At 38.7% G+C, this 19,582-nt stretch overlaps 2 protein-coding genes and 1 long non-coding RNA gene across 9 annotated transcripts in view; 1 reads left to right on the top strand and 2 right to left on the bottom strand.

The window, feature by feature from the left end:
* The window catches only part of LOC117421135 (ubiquilin-1-like), a 15,916-nt gene extending 9,908 nt beyond the window's left edge, over window positions 1-6,008 (bottom strand). For 2 of the 4 annotated variants that reach the window (XM_034035113.3, XM_034035112.3), the window contains exons 1-5: window positions 5,453-5,719; window positions 2,844-2,995; window positions 2,594-2,715; window positions 1,788-2,050; window positions 946-1,104 (exon numbers count right to left, since the gene is read on the bottom strand). In XM_034035113.3, the coding sequence (XP_033891004.2) occupies window positions 946-1,104; window positions 1,788-2,050; window positions 2,594-2,715; window positions 2,844-2,995; window positions 5,453-5,572 (816 nt within the window). In that variant the 5' untranslated portion in view covers window positions 5,573-5,719. Of the gene's footprint in view, window positions 1-945; window positions 1,105-1,787; window positions 2,051-2,593; window positions 2,716-2,843; window positions 2,996-5,452; window positions 5,720-5,867 lie in introns of those variants that run through there. The other 2 variants (XM_034035110.3, XM_059025322.1) reach the window with 2 other exon arrangements.
* Window positions 5,928-13,023, top strand: LOC117421137 (uncharacterized). Its single transcript, XR_004547461.3, has 3 exons — window positions 5,928-5,994; window positions 11,257-11,351; window positions 12,543-13,023. It is a non-coding gene; the product is annotated as an uncharacterized LOC117421137 (long non-coding RNA).
* LOC117421136 (G kinase-anchoring protein 1) overlaps window positions 8,115-19,582 on the bottom strand; it is a 26,714-nt gene continuing 15,246 nt past the window's right edge. For all 4 annotated transcript variants that reach the window (XM_034035115.3, XM_034035117.3, XM_059025332.1 and 1 more), the window contains 5 exons: window positions 11,452-11,538; window positions 10,777-10,840; window positions 10,002-10,072; window positions 9,521-9,598; window positions 8,115-8,577 (listed from right to left, as the gene is read on the bottom strand). In XM_034035115.3, coding sequence (XP_033891006.1) covers window positions 8,536-8,577; window positions 9,521-9,598; window positions 10,002-10,072; window positions 10,777-10,840; window positions 11,452-11,538 — 342 coding nt within the window. In that variant the 3' untranslated portion in view covers window positions 8,115-8,535. The remainder of the gene's footprint in view (window positions 8,578-9,520; window positions 9,599-10,001; window positions 10,073-10,776; window positions 10,841-11,451; window positions 11,539-19,582) is intronic.

The following is a 19,582-nucleotide window of genomic DNA, read 5'->3' as shown; positions in this document are numbered from 1 at the left end:
TGAAAAAACACAGCAGAATTCGGTGTGTATATTTATTTATATATATATAGTGATGGCTTTCTGCATGAGGTATTATGTTATTAATTATAAGTTTTACATTATGTGTGTGTTTTTCTTTTATAGTTGAGTTGTTTTTAATCATTATGTTTAAATTGAGTGTGTATGTGTTTTGTTTCTTGTTTTAATATGCAGTATTGTGTAAGTTTCAAGTTCTTTCATTTCCAATCGGCAAAACCAGCTACTATCAGTTTGGCATAGCCTAACACGACTGGAAGTCACAGATAAGTGTTGGAGCTAAACACCAAAAGGCAGGATATTAGCAGAGATAGTGTGAGATGGGGGGGAAGGGAACTGAAAGACAAGAGGGATGCACCCTGCTAGGTACAATGTGGTATTCAACCCCCCCTTTTCCCCCGCAGCAGGAATGTGCAATGATAGAGTGGAAACCCCTATCATTGGACAGAAGTAAGACAAATGGGAGTGGAGTCAACAAGTGTTTACAAAGGTATAAATGCCAAACATTGTAAAGTTTCGTCAGTCTTTTCATCTCTTTCGAACTGACTCCATGGATATCCGTGCTTTCTAATACAAACATATGCACTGAGCTGTACCGAGGCCTTGTCCAAAGTCAGTTTAAATCTTGTGCTTATATGATTGTATTGGAGGTACACTTTTCTTGTACATAATTGTTTTTGAATCAAAAACCATTTGTCAGCTTAATTTCTTCACTACATACATATATATATATATATATATATATATATATATATATATATATGCAAATTTAAATTGTATAATGCATTCCTTTAAGATATGTCATGGTTATTAGATCATTAAAACAGAACACAAGGTATGAAGCTTTGCAGCTTTACATTTTGTATATAATTTATTTTAATAATTTGATAGCTTTTTTATTGTAAAGAGCTTGGTTTGTCAACCTCTCACCTGTTCTTGAGCAGCATTTAACATTGGCTCTTGAATATCAGTATACATCCGCCTTAATGCATTGTAGCCTCCTGGAATACTTTCAAGGTTGCTCAGAGCTCTGTCCTGATTTCTCATCATCTCTTGCATCATAGCTGGGTTTCTGGCAAGTTCCAATGTCTACAGACAGAATAATATATTCCCCTTTTACTAAATACTACCCGGTAATGTAAATGGAACTGTGTATTTAATTGGATACAATATACATACAGTATATACAAAAACGTTAAAAATGCATTCTGTACTAAGCTTACTAATGGTTAAAAAAAAGAATAATTTATTTTATAACCATTTATTTTATATGGTTGCTATCATGGGGCCTGCACATGATAATCAGCTTGCCTACAATAAGGGATTCTGATTTTAACTATCTGAAAGTGAATTGATCGGTTCTATATGGCATTGCCTGAAAGCACTGTACTCTTTGATTAGCAGAGAAATCCTGATAACAGATGAAGTTCAAATTATAGCACAGACAGGAATTGCCATGTTACAAACCCTCTGTGTGCAAGGACAACTCTTATAATGGGATAAACACAGGCTTATGTATGTACGCACACAAGTATGTATGGATAGATTTGGGGTGGGTGTTTATCGTTTACTTAACAATTTGCATTTTATACTTGGGGCACTTTGTTTATTTAATTCAATCCTCTTCTGATATGACTGGTACTGTAAGTGCATTTCTGGTTGATGCTAGAACTGCGTTAACAAAGTAATGACTCGTATGTGTACTTGGCTTGCTGACAAAACTATGCTACAGAACGGTTATTTGCTGGTGCAGTGCGAGTGCTTATACTTACTTGTCTCATTATATCTGGATTATTGAGCATGTGACTAATCTCGGGATTTCGCTGAATCAATTGCTGCATCTGGGGGTTTGCCATAATTAACTGCCTCATCAGATCCGGATTGGACAGCATGCTTTGTACAAAGGGGTTTTCCATTATCTGAGCCATCATTTCAGGATTCGACATAAGCTGCTGCTGCATCTGGGTCTGTAACTCTGAGAAGTTTGACAAGTTCATTCCAAGGCCGCTTAGACTTGCCAGCCCTCCAAGGCCACCTGCAATAATGACAAAAGCATAATCACATCTTACTAGTGTACAGATCCCCTACAATGACATTGTACAATATGAATGTCATCAGTATCATGAAAAGATCACCATGACCTACATCCACAGTATGTGTTGTAAGATTTTGATACGTCTAAGAAATGTTACTATAGAATGCCCTTAACCAAGTTTGATCACAATTAGATGTGCGGTTCTATAGAAGTCTGAAGTAGCCTACATACAGTATATACAAACAAGCGTCTCCACTATACAGTATCACTGGCATCTGGGATATACATCTTTCCACGGGGAGTAACAACTCTGATGCAGTTGTTGGGAGTAACTACATCCCTGAAAGGCTAAATGCTTTAAGACTACCTTTTTACAAGCCAGGATTAACATTAAAAGAGACACCCTATAAGAAGGTGAGCATGAAAATATTTAAATTGGTAATTGGTTGACCTCCCCCTCCACCTCCCCGGTGAGTGCTACTGGGGATAAAAGTAGCAAACAAATGCCTTGAATGGTGGGTACAGAGCAGTAGAGATCCTTACCCAGACCTAGGGGGCTGCTGGACGCTGGCATGCTGGATGTAGATGTGCTGCGGGACTCTGTGGAGGCAGCCGCACTACTGCTAGTTGAGCTGCTGGACGACTGAGCAGCATGGTCCTGTGACCTTAAAAACAGAAATGCAGATGTAAACACTGCCACTGTTTAAATTCCCTTCCCCGTCTCCCCCTACAGTATATCGATTTTTGTTCCTATTTGAGTGTGCTTTTTTATGTTTGGCTTGCTTATCTTTACCTCGTTTGTGTTTTTATGACCAGATGAACAGTCATCCCATCATGGATTGCATGCTGAGTAAGAGAGTCTTGGTCTTTCAAGATTTTACCAGCAAATATCAACACAAGCTGATCAATCTGTGTCTTGAAGCGCTTGGAAATTTCTTCTTTGAACTGAAAGAGAAGCAAGAAGCATAAAATGCTAGAAATGGGAGGGAATGACATCTTTGATTTAATAGTTTGTAGTCATGAAGTAAAATGGACACAGTATAGGATACAGCTCTGTATCAATGTGTAAGTAAAAAATATTTTATTGGGCAACAGAGCTGTGTACCAACTGTAAATAAGTCAAAGGCCTCAATTTGACAGCCACACGTCAGAGGTCAATATTACGATCACCAACATACTGACCTTACAGTTTTTACAACACTGCTATATGATGTCCCTACCTTAAATGGTCTCCTAGATATGTAGTTTTTACAAAACAATACAATACAGAAGTTTTGTTAGCCAAATGGGCCAACAACTTGACCCATAGAACCATAAAACACAGTTCTGTTTCAAGTACAAAGTCAACACATGACAGTGCAAGATCTTTATTATCTGGGAACTTGAAAGTCACAAGACCACAAATTTGTCAGTCCTCAGGTCAACGTAAATGTTGTCATTTGATTTTCACCCCATTAAAAATATGAAGTTGGCACCTTGAATGGTTTACGAGATATTAGCAGCTGAAACAGCAGCAGAGAAGGCAACAGAAAGAATACTGGGTATTTTTTTGTGAAATGAGCAAACCTACAGCTATGGACAAAAGTTTTGCATTTACAGAAACACATTTTGCTTCATAAAGTCGAATGAAGCCTGCTGAATAATGTTATGTTAACATGTTGAATTACAATACCGCTTTGTAGTTTTCCATATACTTCACAAAACACTGACAACAACGTGACATTTCAAAATATAATGTCTCAATCTTAAAATTCGGTGGAGCCAAACTTTTGGCCATAGCTGTACCACTGCATACTGATGATGCAGAGCAGTAACTTCTGGACCTATTCCTGTAGTGTACCTCTTGGTGGGGATGTTGTACTTAATCACCTATAAAACTACTTTTAATACTGTAACTTGAGCAGCAATTATAAACATCTCTGCTTGGCTTGTCCAAAGCCAAGCTCTGCAAAATATACAGTATGTCATTGAACTGGCATTCACTCAAATTTGTATAAAGAATTATGAGCTGAAGAGTTTCTAAAGAGCGATTCACTGACAGCATCCCACCCCTCGGGTGGGCATTGAAGTCTCATATCACACACTACCCCATGCATTATTAATTAAGTACATTGGTCTTAATATATGAAATACAAGACAATTTACTGATATATTGAATTTAGCCTGACTGTAATAGCTGCAGTTCATTGAATTACTTTAAGATACTGTAACAGAAATACATGCTTGTATGTTAAATTTATTGTTGAATTTTACAAACCAGTAATAAGAGCTTAGAACACAGTGATCAAGGGGTATGCCACAAAGGGGTTCATAGTTTATCAATTAAATTAGGTACACTGATAATGTTTAAATTGGTTCAAATTGCGAGCAGCTCCTGTCTTACAGAATCCGATTTTTGACATTCTTGAACCTAAGAAAATAAATCTATTTTTTTTTTTTTTTTTTTTTTTTTTACAGAATCAGTTATAATGCATGTGTCCTTTACAGTGAGCTAACAGACTGATTAGTGTAACAAACACATCACACAAAAAGGGGAATTCAGCACAGGGTGTTTGAAAAGGACAGTTTTTCTACTCTCCCTTTAGGCGTAACTGGTTTATTTAAATATCGTAAATGTAAATGGTCATAATTAATGCTAGAATTAGCTGCCTTGGCAACAGATGTGCTATTTCCAATATACAGTACTCATCTATAACAAATAACAAATCCCATTTGATTTCACTTTGTCCAACGTTGGGTTTTTGAAACCTGAACAAATTTAAGAGAATCGTGTATATAATGCATGTACACAAAAATACTGAAGAGGTATGTTAGTAGATTAACATGTTCTACAGCTTTTTGGTTTCAGAATTGGTGATAAGTGAGATATAGCGATGTATTTTCCAGTGTTCTAGATTATAAAATGTAAAAGGTCTTCTATGTTGTACTACTAAGAACCAGAAAGGATGTAATTAGAGTATGTGGGTCTAATGCAACATCAATATACACAGCAAGGTGTGGACCTTTAAAACCCGACTGTGCTGTCTGTGAGGCGGGGCCGAGTTTGGTACATCATCAGTGAAGTTTCAACAGCAGTAGTTCACTAGACGTTAAATTTGTGTATATATATATATATATATATATATATATATATATATATATATATATATTCAAGACTGTGGATTGTGACAGGCGCACTTACACAACAGAGAGCAAAGCAGCAGTCAGCTACTATAGTATAATCGAGGACTGGGAGACCGGAGGACTTGATCAATGTGCTGAATAACACCTCATCCCGACATGTTTTCTTTCCTTTTCCACCGTGACAGTTCTAGATTCAAGATGCCAACCTTTAGCTAATGTCACTGGCAAACCTGACACTTCTTTATTTAATGATTAATGATAAAAAGTAAAGAAACTGACCTGCTTGATGGTGCTGTTTTCAGGCACGGCAAACTCCTCTTTTTCTTTTGGAGTTTTCACTGTCACTTTGATGATTTTGGGATCAGAGGAAGGTCCCGGGGTCTCCCCACTCTCCGCCATACTCGCAATTTGTACTTGTATGCCCCCGTTTGGTGTCAGATATTCACAAAATCAGCGGTAACTGAAAGAAAGCTATTATAATCTCAACGTTTGCGAAACTGATCACTTCAATTTACTGCTTCCTCATTTATTACAACCTCCTCTCGGGCATCATGGGTAAAAGAAAAAGCACAAGGTGTTTATTAAAGAACTGTCAGTTTTATAAATTTGACAAATCAGAGCGGAGCCGTTTTGTAAAGCACTGAAATAAAATGTTTAAGAGTAAATAAACGCTCGTTTAACAGAGGTTGTTTACCTGCAAAAAAGTGACGTAGATATTCCAGGGAAGTTGCTAGAAAGGGGAAGTCCACGGGGTGTTTCTACTCTGAGGAGGCACAGCACTGCGCATGCTCGTCTAATTCCGCTTTCCAACAGCAAATGGAGTGAGTACCAAGAAACAAAGTTTACGCATGTGCTTATACTCCCAAACACAGTTGTCAAGTCCGCTTATAATAAGCGAAATTGGGCTTGTATTTTTAAAACGCCGCTTTAATTTTTGAGAGTCGCGGGTTGCGTGATTGGCTGGTGTCAATGTATATGCACGTCATTAGAGTCATCCTATCCCCACCAGTTCAACTAAAAAAAATACTAAAAAAAATAAAATAAATTGTATAAACACCCCGACTCCCCTCCCTCTGAAAGGGTCGGGCTTGTTTTGGGCATTGACGTTTTGTTTTGTTTTTCTCGTGAGACTTGACAACACTGCTCCCAAAGCCAATTGATTTGAAGACCAAGTAGGTCGGAAAAACGTATTTTAAGGCAAACCAGCTACTGCCTTCAACAATGGATCCAATTGTTGGCATTCCCGAAAAATCAGTTTGTGGTAGTGTAGTCCCAGTTGCGTTTGGTGATTTGGACTGCATTAGACAAAAAACGATGATGAAACCTTATAAGATGCTAAAAGCATTTAAATGCTCTGCAGTGTTGTGCAGTGTGGCAAATGATGACAGAGCAATTTGAATATGCTGTTTTTTTCGTTAGCTTGTATCCTTTACATGCAGACAAAATCAGTTATTTTGCAGTTCACAAAATTATTCACCATTTATGGCAAATTTATTTTACTCAATCCAAGCATATGGCTCTAAACTCCATTTGCAGGAGTGTGCAGTCCTTGGCAACTGGAGTGGTGGCATTGTGCCTACCCAAGTTAATACACTGAATGCAGTTATATTAAGTACTGAGCTAGCATACACATCACTAGTAGCATTTATTTGGCCAAAACATTTCACATGTAATCAACACCAAGTTATTCTTTTTAGACAAAGTGTTCTACTCAGGCAATTTTTGGCTGTCTAAAAAAGTAGCCTACTTAAGAAAATGATGTTTGCATGTGATATAAGATTTTTTTTTTTTGTTATGTCTTCAGAAAAACTAAATAAGGGTATTTTAGCAATTGTCAAACTAATACAGTAGAGTGTAATCATTTATTGAAATTGGTAATGGGCTATTCAGAATCGATGTGTTTTGAAGACACTTGAATTCAAGTTGCACAGAGGAGATTCATTTAAGGCCTGTGTTGGAAGTTATATGCAATACCAGGAAAACCAATCTTGCTGGTGTTTGGGACTTTAATGTTAACAAAATAGAGAAAAGCTGGGTTTCACGTATCTCTTGCTACAAGTCTTTGGCCTCTTGCACCATACCAAGGCTTGGATCGCATCCCGTTGTGAACCACCAACACCGATTCCTTCAGCAACTGGAGGGGTGACTATTTTAATTATGTAGATGTCAGTGGATATCAATAGCGCCATTCTGAAACTGAAAAAGCAGCCATTTCCCTTTTTTAATTGGATGGCAATTAGTTAAAAAAAAAGGGGGGGGGGGGGGGGGGTTCAGAAACCCAAAGAAAATATTCCACAAAATTACAGCAAAAACAGATTCTGGCATATATGAAACATATACATACATAGATGTTAACAGATATTTAAAAAGCAATAACTTACTTGAACTTAGTGGTGCTTTGAGTCACAATATCCACGGATAAAAACAAAGTTATATTGTTTTACTATTAATTGCTCTTATTTGAAATTGTTCTTATCCATTTATTGTACTTACTATGTGCTCTTAATGGAATTTACTCTTATAAGCAAATATTTTTATATCGGTAAGTTTAACTGTTCTTAATCAAATTTCCTCTTAAATGTAAATTTAACTTCCTGTATTCTTTATTTTGCTCTTATTTCAATTTGATCTTATTTTCTACTGATTATACTGTACTTTATAACTGCTCTTATCTGTAATGTGATATTCTGCAATGTGGTACTTTGCATTGTGATATTTTATAACTATAAAATCGCCCTGGATAAGGGCGTCTGCTAAGAAAGACATAAATAATAATAATAATAATAATAATAATAATAATAATAATCCACCATCAGCCACCACAGACTTTCTAGCCAATCCAGAAGTAATTGAATCTTCATTGAGTGTGTGGTTGTAAAACTGTAGTAGTCCTCCTGTTCGTAATAAAAACATTCAAAATATCAAATGTGAATCAAAAAGGTTAATAGCTGGTAATTTATTACAGTAATGCACCAAGAACATGTTTCTTAAAGATTTGGTTATTACCCAAACTGTTTATAAGGAACAGTAACAGGAAAGAATGTCAGTCAGCAATATTTTATACAGGACAGCATAAAGCACAATGCAGCATCAGATGTCACTGGAAAAGTAAACTTTATTTACTTGCTAATGAAAAACACTGCAATACAATTATGTATTGCATCTGGTAAAGCGGGTAGCTTTTACTAGTAGAATTTATTGGTTAACAAAAATGCAACAAAGTGTTTATTCATCTACAGTAAACAGTCCAAACTGCATTCAATGCTGCAGTTATATGGTGTATGAATTATGTACAGTATAAATGATGAGGAAACCCTGAACAAAGGTTGTTTTTTGCCATCAGCTTTGTCCCTTATAAGTCTTCATACATCAGACTCAGGATTCTTTTTACCTTTCTTGTTGCCCTGGAGACCAAAGAAAAGACTGTCACAACATGAACAAGCATTTATGTGTATTCACAACTAGATAAAACAAAACAAATATATACAAACAAAATGAACTTTGAAAATGTAAGAACAATTGGTAGTGGTTACAGTCATTCTTTAATTGAGGTGGTGTTTTTCACTGGAAGAGAGGCATAGCAGTTTTTTTTTTAACACAGTAACAGGTATATTTTAGTTACTGTATTTCAGCGATATTAAATGCAAGATTTATGCAGTTTTTACATACTGCTGATTACAGTTGACAAATCTTCAAACACAGCTCTAACAGAGAAATACTGTCTAATCTATAATGATCACCTCAATTAAACTACATAAAATGAATGACTATGAGTTAGTCAAAAATGTGTATTTTCAATAAACTTGAATCAAGTTATCAAAGTGGGAAATAACTGACATTAAATTCAACAGATTAATAAAATAAGTTTGAAAGAACTGAAAAAACGTTTAGTCACATCAACCTGGTAGTCCCAGGAAAACATAATTCCTGAACTAAGAGATTAACAGACCACCAAGCTCACCTAATTATACTATTACCTTTTTTCATGAACAATTTCTTCTTCTACAAAAGCAAGCACATTTCTGCAAAGGTTTATTATCTTGCTATTACATTATATATTTAAGAAAGAAGAAAACTACAATACAACTAAAAATGAAACAAACTTGTATTCTAATTACACATTTTTTATTTTTTTTCTAAATAAAATGTGTTAACTCTTCTATCAAGTAACTTTACAAAAATATAACCCTAGCCAATGAGAACTAATTATATAGTACATAGATGTGTATAGGCATACATAAGGTTAGTTAGTTAATCCTTGAATGGAGTTATCTTTCTATCAGTGGAGTACAATATCAGTCTGTAGTTGTGTGTGAAGTTACTGTTCTGAAAAATGAACATACATACCTGGTGTTTTGGCTGATCAGATTGTAAGCCCTTCACTTTAGATTTTTCTTGTTCGAGGGCTACATGTAATGAAGTGACCTATGTAAACAAACACATTGATCATTTTCTCTGAAGAGGTTATTCTTGTTCAATAGTAACATGTGTATGCAATTCCTGGTGATCTGTGCATATAGAAAGGCAGTCTTGGAAAAAGCTTGCATGTGATTTTTTTCCTTCTTTATTTCAGATGACATAGTTGAAAAACATTAAATATGATCACACAATGCAGGACTCTAGGACCCAAAAACAGTGAATCAATGCCTTTGTGTTATTTTATTTAATGTTCCAGGTAGAACACATTTAACAGATATAGTAACCACTTTAAAAGCCAAATGTCATGACATTGTAGTACTTACTGTCTACCCAGACTGGTTTATCACTTTCACTTCATCAGGTTTTCTACATTAACAATATTGGGTAAAATGAGAGACAGTTTCCATACCTGTGTGGATAACTCCTGCTTGATATTCATCAATTCGTCAACCTGCAGCAGTATTTCCGCTTTATCCTTCACTAAATTGAGAAAAAAAAATAAAGTTATTAACTAGTACTGAAGAACAAGTCATCTTCACTGGTATGTAAACTTAACAAAATAGATTACTTCTGCACCATACACACAGAAATGTATTAAAACAGGATGCTACTGTCATTGGATCCAAAAAACACATATTTATACAAAAGACGGGTGTCTTTAAAATACAGTTAAGACCATTCCACTCTACAATAGAAGATACCTTGCAAAATTGTGCTGTAATTGTAAATGTGCTTACATTTTAGCTGTAATTGATTTATTCTAAAATGAGAAATATTTCAGAATCTTTGGAAAAATAGCAAATGCATGTAAATTAGAAAACAGAACATTGCTTGCAAGAAGCTTCTGGTAATATAGGGCTAATGAATGAGGCTGTGGAATTGGGCAGATACAGTTGCCGAAGTTTGAGAATTTCTCAGACAACAAATGGGGTCCCAATGCTCTACATGCGTATGTATCCTTTCACTATATCCCTGCAACAGGGATAACCATTGCTGTCTTGCCTTTGATTAGGACATAAATGAGAACAGTTAGTTTCCCCAAATACTGTAAAAAAAAATGTCCAATGATTTCTGAGTTCAATGGGAATAAGGAAGCAATTACATAATTCTGAATTAATAAAATGGCACTACAAGTATTTAAAAAAACACTACATTTTTAGTACAAAGAACTGCGTTTTACTTACTCTCCCCTAGCTGAAGCATCTTCAGCAGCTGTGAATTTCTTGCTTTTACTTCCTTATACTTAGTCTGCAATAAAACCATGTTGATTTATAATTAGATTGTGTTTGCTTTAGCCACTAAATAATTGTAATATTATGATAAACCCTATCACTCTGTTTTGTTTTCTGTGTAAAAAAAAATCATAAATCATACTGGATTTACTGACTATAAAAAAAGTAATGCACCAGATAATTCTAGTCTGTCTATCACAGATAACACATTAAAAAAAATCTTAAGAGTCAATTACAGTGACTGTAGGGTCCTCCTACACAAGATCAAACTATATACATTGAGCATGTCCATTTTGGGTTCCTCATTAAGTAGCACATCAGCGTAGGATACATAGAGCAGAATGGAAAATGTAAAAGCTGCAGTACTTTATGGCAGAAATAATGATTTTTGTATATCTATTTACAAACAATATCTATTTATATTTTTTGCAGTGTATTGTTATCGTAACCTAAAGAGGAGCAAAATCTTGTGCCCTAAAAAAAGTAGTAATCGTTTTCATGGAGGAAACTGGATAGTGAAAGATAAGGTGAGTGCTTCAGGCAGGTTTAAATAATTTGCCCTTCAATAAGCTGCCCTTTGAATCAAATTGCATAACATCATTTAATGTGGTACATGAATCTGCTTACCTCCCACTGTGAAATAACCGTCTTTAATTTTTCTATCTCCAAGTCTTTTTTTTCCAGTTCATATTTGAGTTGCTCTGTTCTAACATCCTGTAAAAAAGTAACCTTGAATTAGTTAAAAAAAAAAAAACTACATTTACTGCATTTTACATAGAATACTTAACCGTGCATATTTACCACTGGGGCAACCATTGGGGCAACCTTGCCCAGCACAAAGCAAATAGGCACAACTGTAAAACCGATGGGGGCCAAGGTTGCCCCAATTATTTCTACTAACTTGGCTTGTGTTTTTCATGCATTTCATCTGCTTTTATTGTGCCTGAAAAACACAAGCCAAGTTAGTAGAAATAATTGGGGCAACCTTGACCCCCATCGGTTTTACAGTTGTGCCTATTTGCTTTGTGCTGGGCAAGGTTGCCTCAATGGTTTCTTGAAACTTGGCTTGTGTTTTTGATATCTCCACTTTAAATGGCTGGGCACTTTTGATAACTTGACGTTTTTTCACATTTCCAATGTGTTTTGGTTTCAGATATCACTTTTTTTTTTACTTTATAACACACACACACATTACGGGAATAGCAAAATTGTTCAATCTACATTGCCGTTTGGATAGGGTAAATGTAAATAGTAGCCTAGTCTGTTGAATGGGTTAAGATGTGAATCTGTGTAGCGTAGCGGTTATGTAGTTGGAGTGAAAGTATGACTAGTTAGGGTTCAAATTCTTCCTTATATATAATATGTATGTAAGGTATAAACCACGACGGGCCATGCGGTTCCCATGATATACACCACGCCTGGGGTGGTGATAAGGCCCGACGGGTCAGCCAAGGGCCTTTAACCACCCCAGAAGTGGTATATATCATTGGAACTGCATGGCCCGAAGTGGCTTATACAGCTTATAACACGGCTAACTGTCATTTGGGTAATGAAAAATAATTAAAATAATTAAAACACATTTTAAATTGACAAAACTAGAAACTTTTATTGTGTATACATCTGCAATGTGATATAGTCCCAAATGTAATTTAATTTATTGTTCGCTTATTAAAAATAAATTGCACATGTCCATCTATTGTGAATTTCTGCATCAAAAGTGGCATCTCACTAGAAACTACAGGACTGAGCACACTCTGATGATGGGCGGAGTTTCAAGTGACACAGAGGAAGTAAGGGGAGCAGCTGCCATGGATGCTGAAGCTGTATCTTCAGGTGAGTTTGTGTCCTCGTTATATGCGAGGCACACATATTCAAGTCCATTTTCATCCTTTTCGATCTCAAAGTCGTCCAAGTCATGCCAGACTAAATTGAAGACCAAACCAGACTTTACGCTCCAATGCCTCACTTTCCCGCAGACGCTTAAAATCCAGGCCAGTAATTCAGGGGGTGGTGTCTGGCCTTGTCTTTACCTGCTTTTCTGAAAGTTTTCATGACTGAAAGGAATACGTTCTTGTTGGTTTTAAACTCGTTGTCAACAGAGATGTTAAAACTTCTACTGTTAAAACATTTACTTAGTCCAGCTCAGCGTTATAAAACTGGAGACTGAATACTGGTCCCCAGTTGAACTTTTTGCACGGGCATAAAATTCACTTATTTTGTTGATATTTTTTTTACTTATTTCATTAAAATGAATGTCCATATTTTTTCTCTTTAAACCAGTCACATTAACAGTTTTTTTTAGTGTTTTTAACATCTTTGTTTTCTTCTGTTTCATTTAGGTGTTTCTCCTCTACTGTTCTGTCTACTCTTGACAGTTGCTGGTGCACTTATTTTATTTGTATTTTTTTTTTTCAGGTGGACTGCTGTCTTTACTCAGAAAGTTGGTTTTGTACCAGTTATCTGGAGTTTCTTCCCCAAATATATTAAAGAAAATAGGTGGAATGTCACACATTTTTGGCAGAGGTTTTGTAACTAATAACAAATAAAATGGCAGTTAGAATTTAGAATGCAGTGGTGTGTAGTGCTTTATTCAGTGTGAAGCGGCTCATTAATATGCAAGCCATGGTATATGTGTGTGTGTGTGTATATATATATATATATATATATATATATATATATATATATATATACACTGAGTGTACAAAACATTAGGAACACCTTCCTAATATTGAGTTGCACCCCCTTTTGCCCTCAGAACAGCCTCAATTCGTCGGGGCATGGACTCTACAAGGTGTCGAAAGCGTTCCACAGGGATGCTGGCCCATGTTGACTCCAATGTTTCCCACAGTTGTGTCAAGTTGACTGGTAATGGATCTCTACTCCGAATAGCTCGTTCCATCTCATCCCACAGATGCTCAATTGGATTGAGATCTGGTGACTGGGCAGGCCACTGCAGTAAGCTGAATTCACTGTCACGTTCGTGGAACCATTCCTGGACAATCCTAGCCTTGTGGCATGGGTCATTATCCTGCTGAAAAAAATCCATTAGCAGATGGATACACTGCTGCCATGAAGGGATGCACCTGATTGGCAATGATGTTCAAATATCCTGTGGCATTCAAATGTTTCTCCACTTTTATCAAGAGCCCAATGTGTGCCATGAAAACACACCCCACACCATCACACCACCACCACCAGCCTGAAATGTTGACACGCGGCATGATGGATGCATGTACTCATGTGGTTTTCTCCATACCCTAGTCCTCCCATCAGCGTGAAACAACAGGAACCGGGATTCATCAGACCAGGCAATGTTTTTCCAATCCTCCAGTGTCCAGTGTTTTCGTTCCTTAGCTCACTGCAACCGCAGTTTCTTGTGTTTTGCTGAAAGAAGTGGAACTCTGTTAGGTCGTCGGCTGCCATACCCCATTCGTGTCAAGATACGACGAGTTGTGCATTCTTTTATGGGTCTTTCGGCACCAATATTGTACTGGACTGTCAGTTGACTAACTGTAGCCCGTCTGTTGCTCTGCACAATTTGTGTCAGCCTCCTTTAGCATCTTTCATCAATGAGCCGTTTTCAACCACTGGCCTGCCGTTGGGTGGATGTCCTTTGGGTGGTGGACCATCCTTGATACACACGGGAAACTGTTGAGCGTGAAAAACCCTGCAGCGTTGCAGTTCTTGACACACTCAAACCGGCGCGCCTGGCACCTACTACCATACCCCGTTCAAAGGCACTTAAATCTTTTGTCTTGCCCATTTACCCTCTGAATGGCACACATGCACAATCCATGTCTCAATTGTGTCAAGGCTTAAAAATCCTTCTTTAACCTTTCTCCCCTTCATCTACACTGACTGAAGTGGATTTAACATCAATATGGTTACATCAATAAGGGATCATAGCTTTCACCTGGATTCACCTTGTCAGTCTATTTCATGGAAAGAGCAGGTGTTCTTAATGTTTTGTACACTCAGTGTGTATTGTAAAAGATTTGCACTCACTCGGGTTCGTTGCCCCTTTAAAAATAGACCCGGCACACAGAAATGGATTTTAAGCGCTGGTGCGCTATTTTTAATAAACACAAAAAATCAAACAAAACACACAAAATAAACACCTAGCTCGGTACGAGCACTAACTAACACACAGGAACACCCTGGCTAACACGGGACAGCTACACTGTTTCCCCGTCCTTACAAAACACACTGGTTTTATACAGCACTTACTTTTTCTCACTCATGACTGCCAGGAAGCAGAGCACACCTTTCTGCCTCCTTCTCCTCAGCAGCCTTGAGCAGACTAGCTGCCTCTCTTAAATACCCTGCACCTGGTTTTAATTTAACAATAGCTACCAGGTGCAGGGGATAATTAATAATAAAACAATTAACAAATCAATTAAACAATAAACCAAAACAATTAAACTAAACAAATGTGCATTCTGCACATGTTTTCCACTCAGGGAGGCTTTAACCCCCTCCCTGCTGTGTTACACTTCCCCCCCCTTGTCTTTTCAAGACACCGGCCACTCGACGGCCACCTCCCTCCACCCTTAAATGACCACCCACCCTCAAGTCCAGCAATGTCAATTGTCGCCCTCTTCCACGGGCGGGCTTGAGGGTGGGTTGGTCCCTCCGGCGTTTCCAGGGATGGACCTAGGACCGACGAGGAGGGACCCAGACGGCTTGTCCAGGGCGACCACAGCGCAGGCCGGTGACCGGGAGCCAGGACTGGCAGGCAGAGGCGCGTGGCTGTGGACCGGCGCAGCGACGTCTTGAATCTCAGGGGGAGCGGAGCAGTAGGTAGGCGGAATGGAGCAATCAGCAGGGGGAGCGCCAGCGACGTCTGCCTTTTGCGCAGTGACGTCTTCATCCTGCGCAGCGACGTCTGGGATTCCAGGGGGAGTGAAGCAAGGGACCAGGCAGGCGACTGTGCCTGGCTGTACTGCGACCTGGGAGCCAGGTCAAGCGGAGGGAGGTCTGGGCATTCCGGCCTGGTGTCCACGCTGCCGGGACAAGGGACCTCCCTCGGCAACGCCGGACTGGCTTGCAGGGGAGGCGGCACATCCTCCCCCTTGACTTCCACCGGTGACTCTGGCAACAGTGGCTCCTCCCCTCTGGGCTCTGAAAGCGGCGGCTCCTCCCCTCTGGGCTCTGGAAGCGGCGGCTCCTCCCCTCTGGGCTCTGGAAGCGGCGGCTCCTCCCCTCTGGGCTCTGGAAGCGGCGGCTCCTCCCCTCTGGGCTCTGGAAGCGGCGGCTCCTCCCCTCTGGGCTCTGGAAGCGGCGGCTCCTCCCCTCTGGGCTCTGGAAGCGACGGCATCTCCCCTCTGGGCTCTGGAAGCGTCGGCTCCTCCCCTCTGGGCTCTGGAGACTGCGGAGCTACGCTAGCCTGCTCCCATTCCAGGAGTAACCGCTCCAATTCGGTTGGCTCCCGCTCCTGTCTCTTCTGCTGTGCCAACCCCATCTCTCTCTCCCATCTCTCCAGCTGCTCCTTCTGAGCAGCGGCCTTTCTATTAATCTGCTCGATCAGGTACCATAAATCCATCTTTCTGGGTCGTAGGGGCGCCCACACTTTCTGACACCAAATGTAAAAGATTCACCCTCGCTCGCTCGGGTTCGTTGCCCCTTTAAAAATAGACCCGGCACACAGAAATGGATTTTAAGCGCTGGTGCGCTATTTTTAATAAACACAAAAAATCAAACAAAACACACAAAATAAACACCTAGCTCGGTACGAGCACTAACTAACACACAGGAACACCCTGGCTAACACGGGACAGCTACACTGTTTCCCCGTCCTTACAAAACACACTGGTTTTATACAGCACTTACTTTTTCTCACTCATGACTGCCAGGAAGCAGAGCACACCTTTCTGCCTCCTTCTCCTCAGCAGCCTTGAGCAGACTAGCTGCCTCTCTTAAATACCCTGCACCTGGTTTTAATTTAACAATAGCTACCAGGTGCAGGGGATAATTAATAATAAAACAATTAACAAATCAATTAAACAATAAACCAAAACAATTAAACTAAACAAATGTGCATTCTGCACATGTTTTCCACTCAGGGAGGCTTTAACCCCCTCCCTGCTGTGTTACAGTATATATATATATATATATTTATATATATATATATATATATATATATATATATATATATATATATATATATATATGCACAATGAAAACACAACAGTTTAAATTTTACATCAATAGCTCACTGGGCACATACATAATGTTATTTACATTTTAAATAGTGAGCAGATCGGTTTGTTGATTGTTTCAGTAATATTGTTCCTTGGGATAACAAAGTACTAAGGTCAAGCCATGTGATTTCATAAAAATGCCAGGTGCTCAGTGTTTGTTATTTGAGTTGAGTTAAAATTACAAAAATGAATTGATTAACAATCTGTATAAATAGCCATTCAAAAAGACATGATTTTAATTAACGCAAGAACAGTGAAAGACATGACCATGCCCCGCTTGAGTAATTAAGATCGCCTGGTTGCTATCGGCATGATTGAAGGCGGCCTGTCTGTGAGAGAAGTTGCCCGGAGAATGAGATGTTCTGCTTCAACAATCAGCAGACTAGTCCAGAGAAAGCAGCTCTGTGAGGGACAGGCCACGTCCTGGAAGGCAGAGGGTCACCACACCAGCCCAGGATCGTTATGCTGACTGTTGCGTTGTTCAAGCCAACCGGTGGGGCAACCGCAACCAGCCAACCTTCACCAGCTGGCTGCAGCTGCACAGGAAGAGTGGCGGAACATCCCACAGCAGTCTATCTAGAGACTGATCAGGTCTATCGGTCAACGCTGCCAGGACTGTGTTACTGCTCAGGGAGGTCATACCCGATACTAACTTTGTAATGTTTTCATTTTGACAGTGTGTCACGTTTTATACTGAAAATGTATCATGGTTTCTTTGATCTGTATTTTTGTTCACATTTTGAGTGTTGTGTTTCTTTTGTGCATCAGTATATTTTATATATATATATATATATATATATATATATATATATATATATATATATATATATATATAGTGACTCTCAAAAGTATTCACCCCCCTTGGACTTTTCCACATTTTATTGTGTTACAACATGGAAACAAAATGAATTTAATTAGGAGTTTTTGCCACTGATGAACACAAAAAAGTCCATAATGTCAAAGTAAAAAATAAAATCTACAAATTGTTCTAAATTAATTACAAATACAAAACAGAAAATAATTGATTGCATAAGTATTCACCCCCTTGAGTCAGTATTTGGTAGAGGCACCTTTGACAGCAATTACAGCCATGAGTCTATTTGGATAAGTCTCTACCAGCTTTGCACATCTGGACACTGCAATTTTTGCCCATTCTTCTTTGCAAAATTGCTCAAGCTCCATCAAGTTGGATGGGGACCTTTGGTGAACAGCAATTTTCAACTCTTTCCACATATTATCAATTGGATTGAGGTCCGGGCTTTGACTGGGCCACTCCAGGCCATTGACTTTTTTGTTTTTAAGCTACTGCAGTGTGCCGTGGCTGTATGTTTGGGGTCATTGTCCTGCTGGAAGATGAATCTTCTCCCAAGCTCCAGGTCTCTTGCAGACTTCAGCAGCTTTTCCTCCAGGATTTCTCTGTACTTTGCTGCATGCATTTTGCCCTCTATCTTCACAAGCTTTCCAGGCCCTGACGGAGAAAAGCACCCCCATAGCATGATGCTGCCACCACCATGCTTCACGGTAGGGATGGTGTTCTCAGGATCATGTGCGGTGATGTGCGCCAAACATAGCGCTTAGCATTGAGGCCAAAAAGCTCTATTTTGGTCTCATCAGACCATAGAATCTTTTTCCACTTGGTTTCAGAGTCTCCCACATGCCTTCTGGCAAACTCTAGCCGAGATTTGATGTGAGTTTTTTTCAACAATGGCTTTCTTTTTGCCACTCCCATAAAGACCAGTTTTGTGAAGCACCCGGGCTATTGTTGCCGTATGCACAGTGTCTCCCAGCTCAGCCGTGGAAGACTAACTCCTTTACAGTTGCCAGAGGCCTCTTGGTGGCCTCCCTGACTAGTGCCCTTCTCGCCTGGATACTCAGTTTTTGAGGATGGCCTGTTCTAGGCAGATTCACAGTTGTGCCATATTCTCTCCATTTCTTAATAATGGACTTTACTGTGCTCCAGGGGATATTCAATGCCTTGTAAATGTTCTTAAATCCTACCCCTGATTGGTGCTTTTGAAGAACCTTATTGCTTTGAATGTTCCTTCGTCTTCATGATGTAGTTTTTGTTAGGAAATGTACTAACCAACTGTGGGACCGCCCAGAGACAGGTGTATTTAACCTGAAATCATGTGAAACACCTTAATTGCACACAGGTGGACTCCATTCAACTAATTATGTGACTTCTAAAGACAATTGGTTGCACCAGAGCTTATTTAGGTGTGTCATAGCAAATTGATATGCAATCAATTATTTTCTGTTTTGTATTTGTAATTAATTTAGAACAATTTGTACATTTTATTTTTCACTTTGACATTATGGACTTTTTTGTGTTGATCAGTGACAAAAACTCCTAATTAAATCCATTTTGATTCCATGTTGTAACACAATAAAATGTGGACAAGTCCAAGGGGGGTGAATACTTTTGAGAGCCACAGTGTATGTGTATGTATATATATACATATATACACATATATACACATATATACATATATATACACACATATATATTATATCTACATATACACATATATATATATACATATATACACATATATATA

This window comes from Acipenser ruthenus, chromosome 1 (genome assembly GCF_902713425.1).
Source record: "Acipenser ruthenus chromosome 1, fAciRut3.2 maternal haplotype, whole genome shotgun sequence".
Taxonomy (NCBI): domain Eukaryota; kingdom Metazoa; phylum Chordata; class Actinopteri; order Acipenseriformes; family Acipenseridae; genus Acipenser; species Acipenser ruthenus.
The sequence above is the reverse complement of the archived record's forward strand: the minus strand, read 5'-3'. Positions and strand labels throughout refer to the sequence as shown.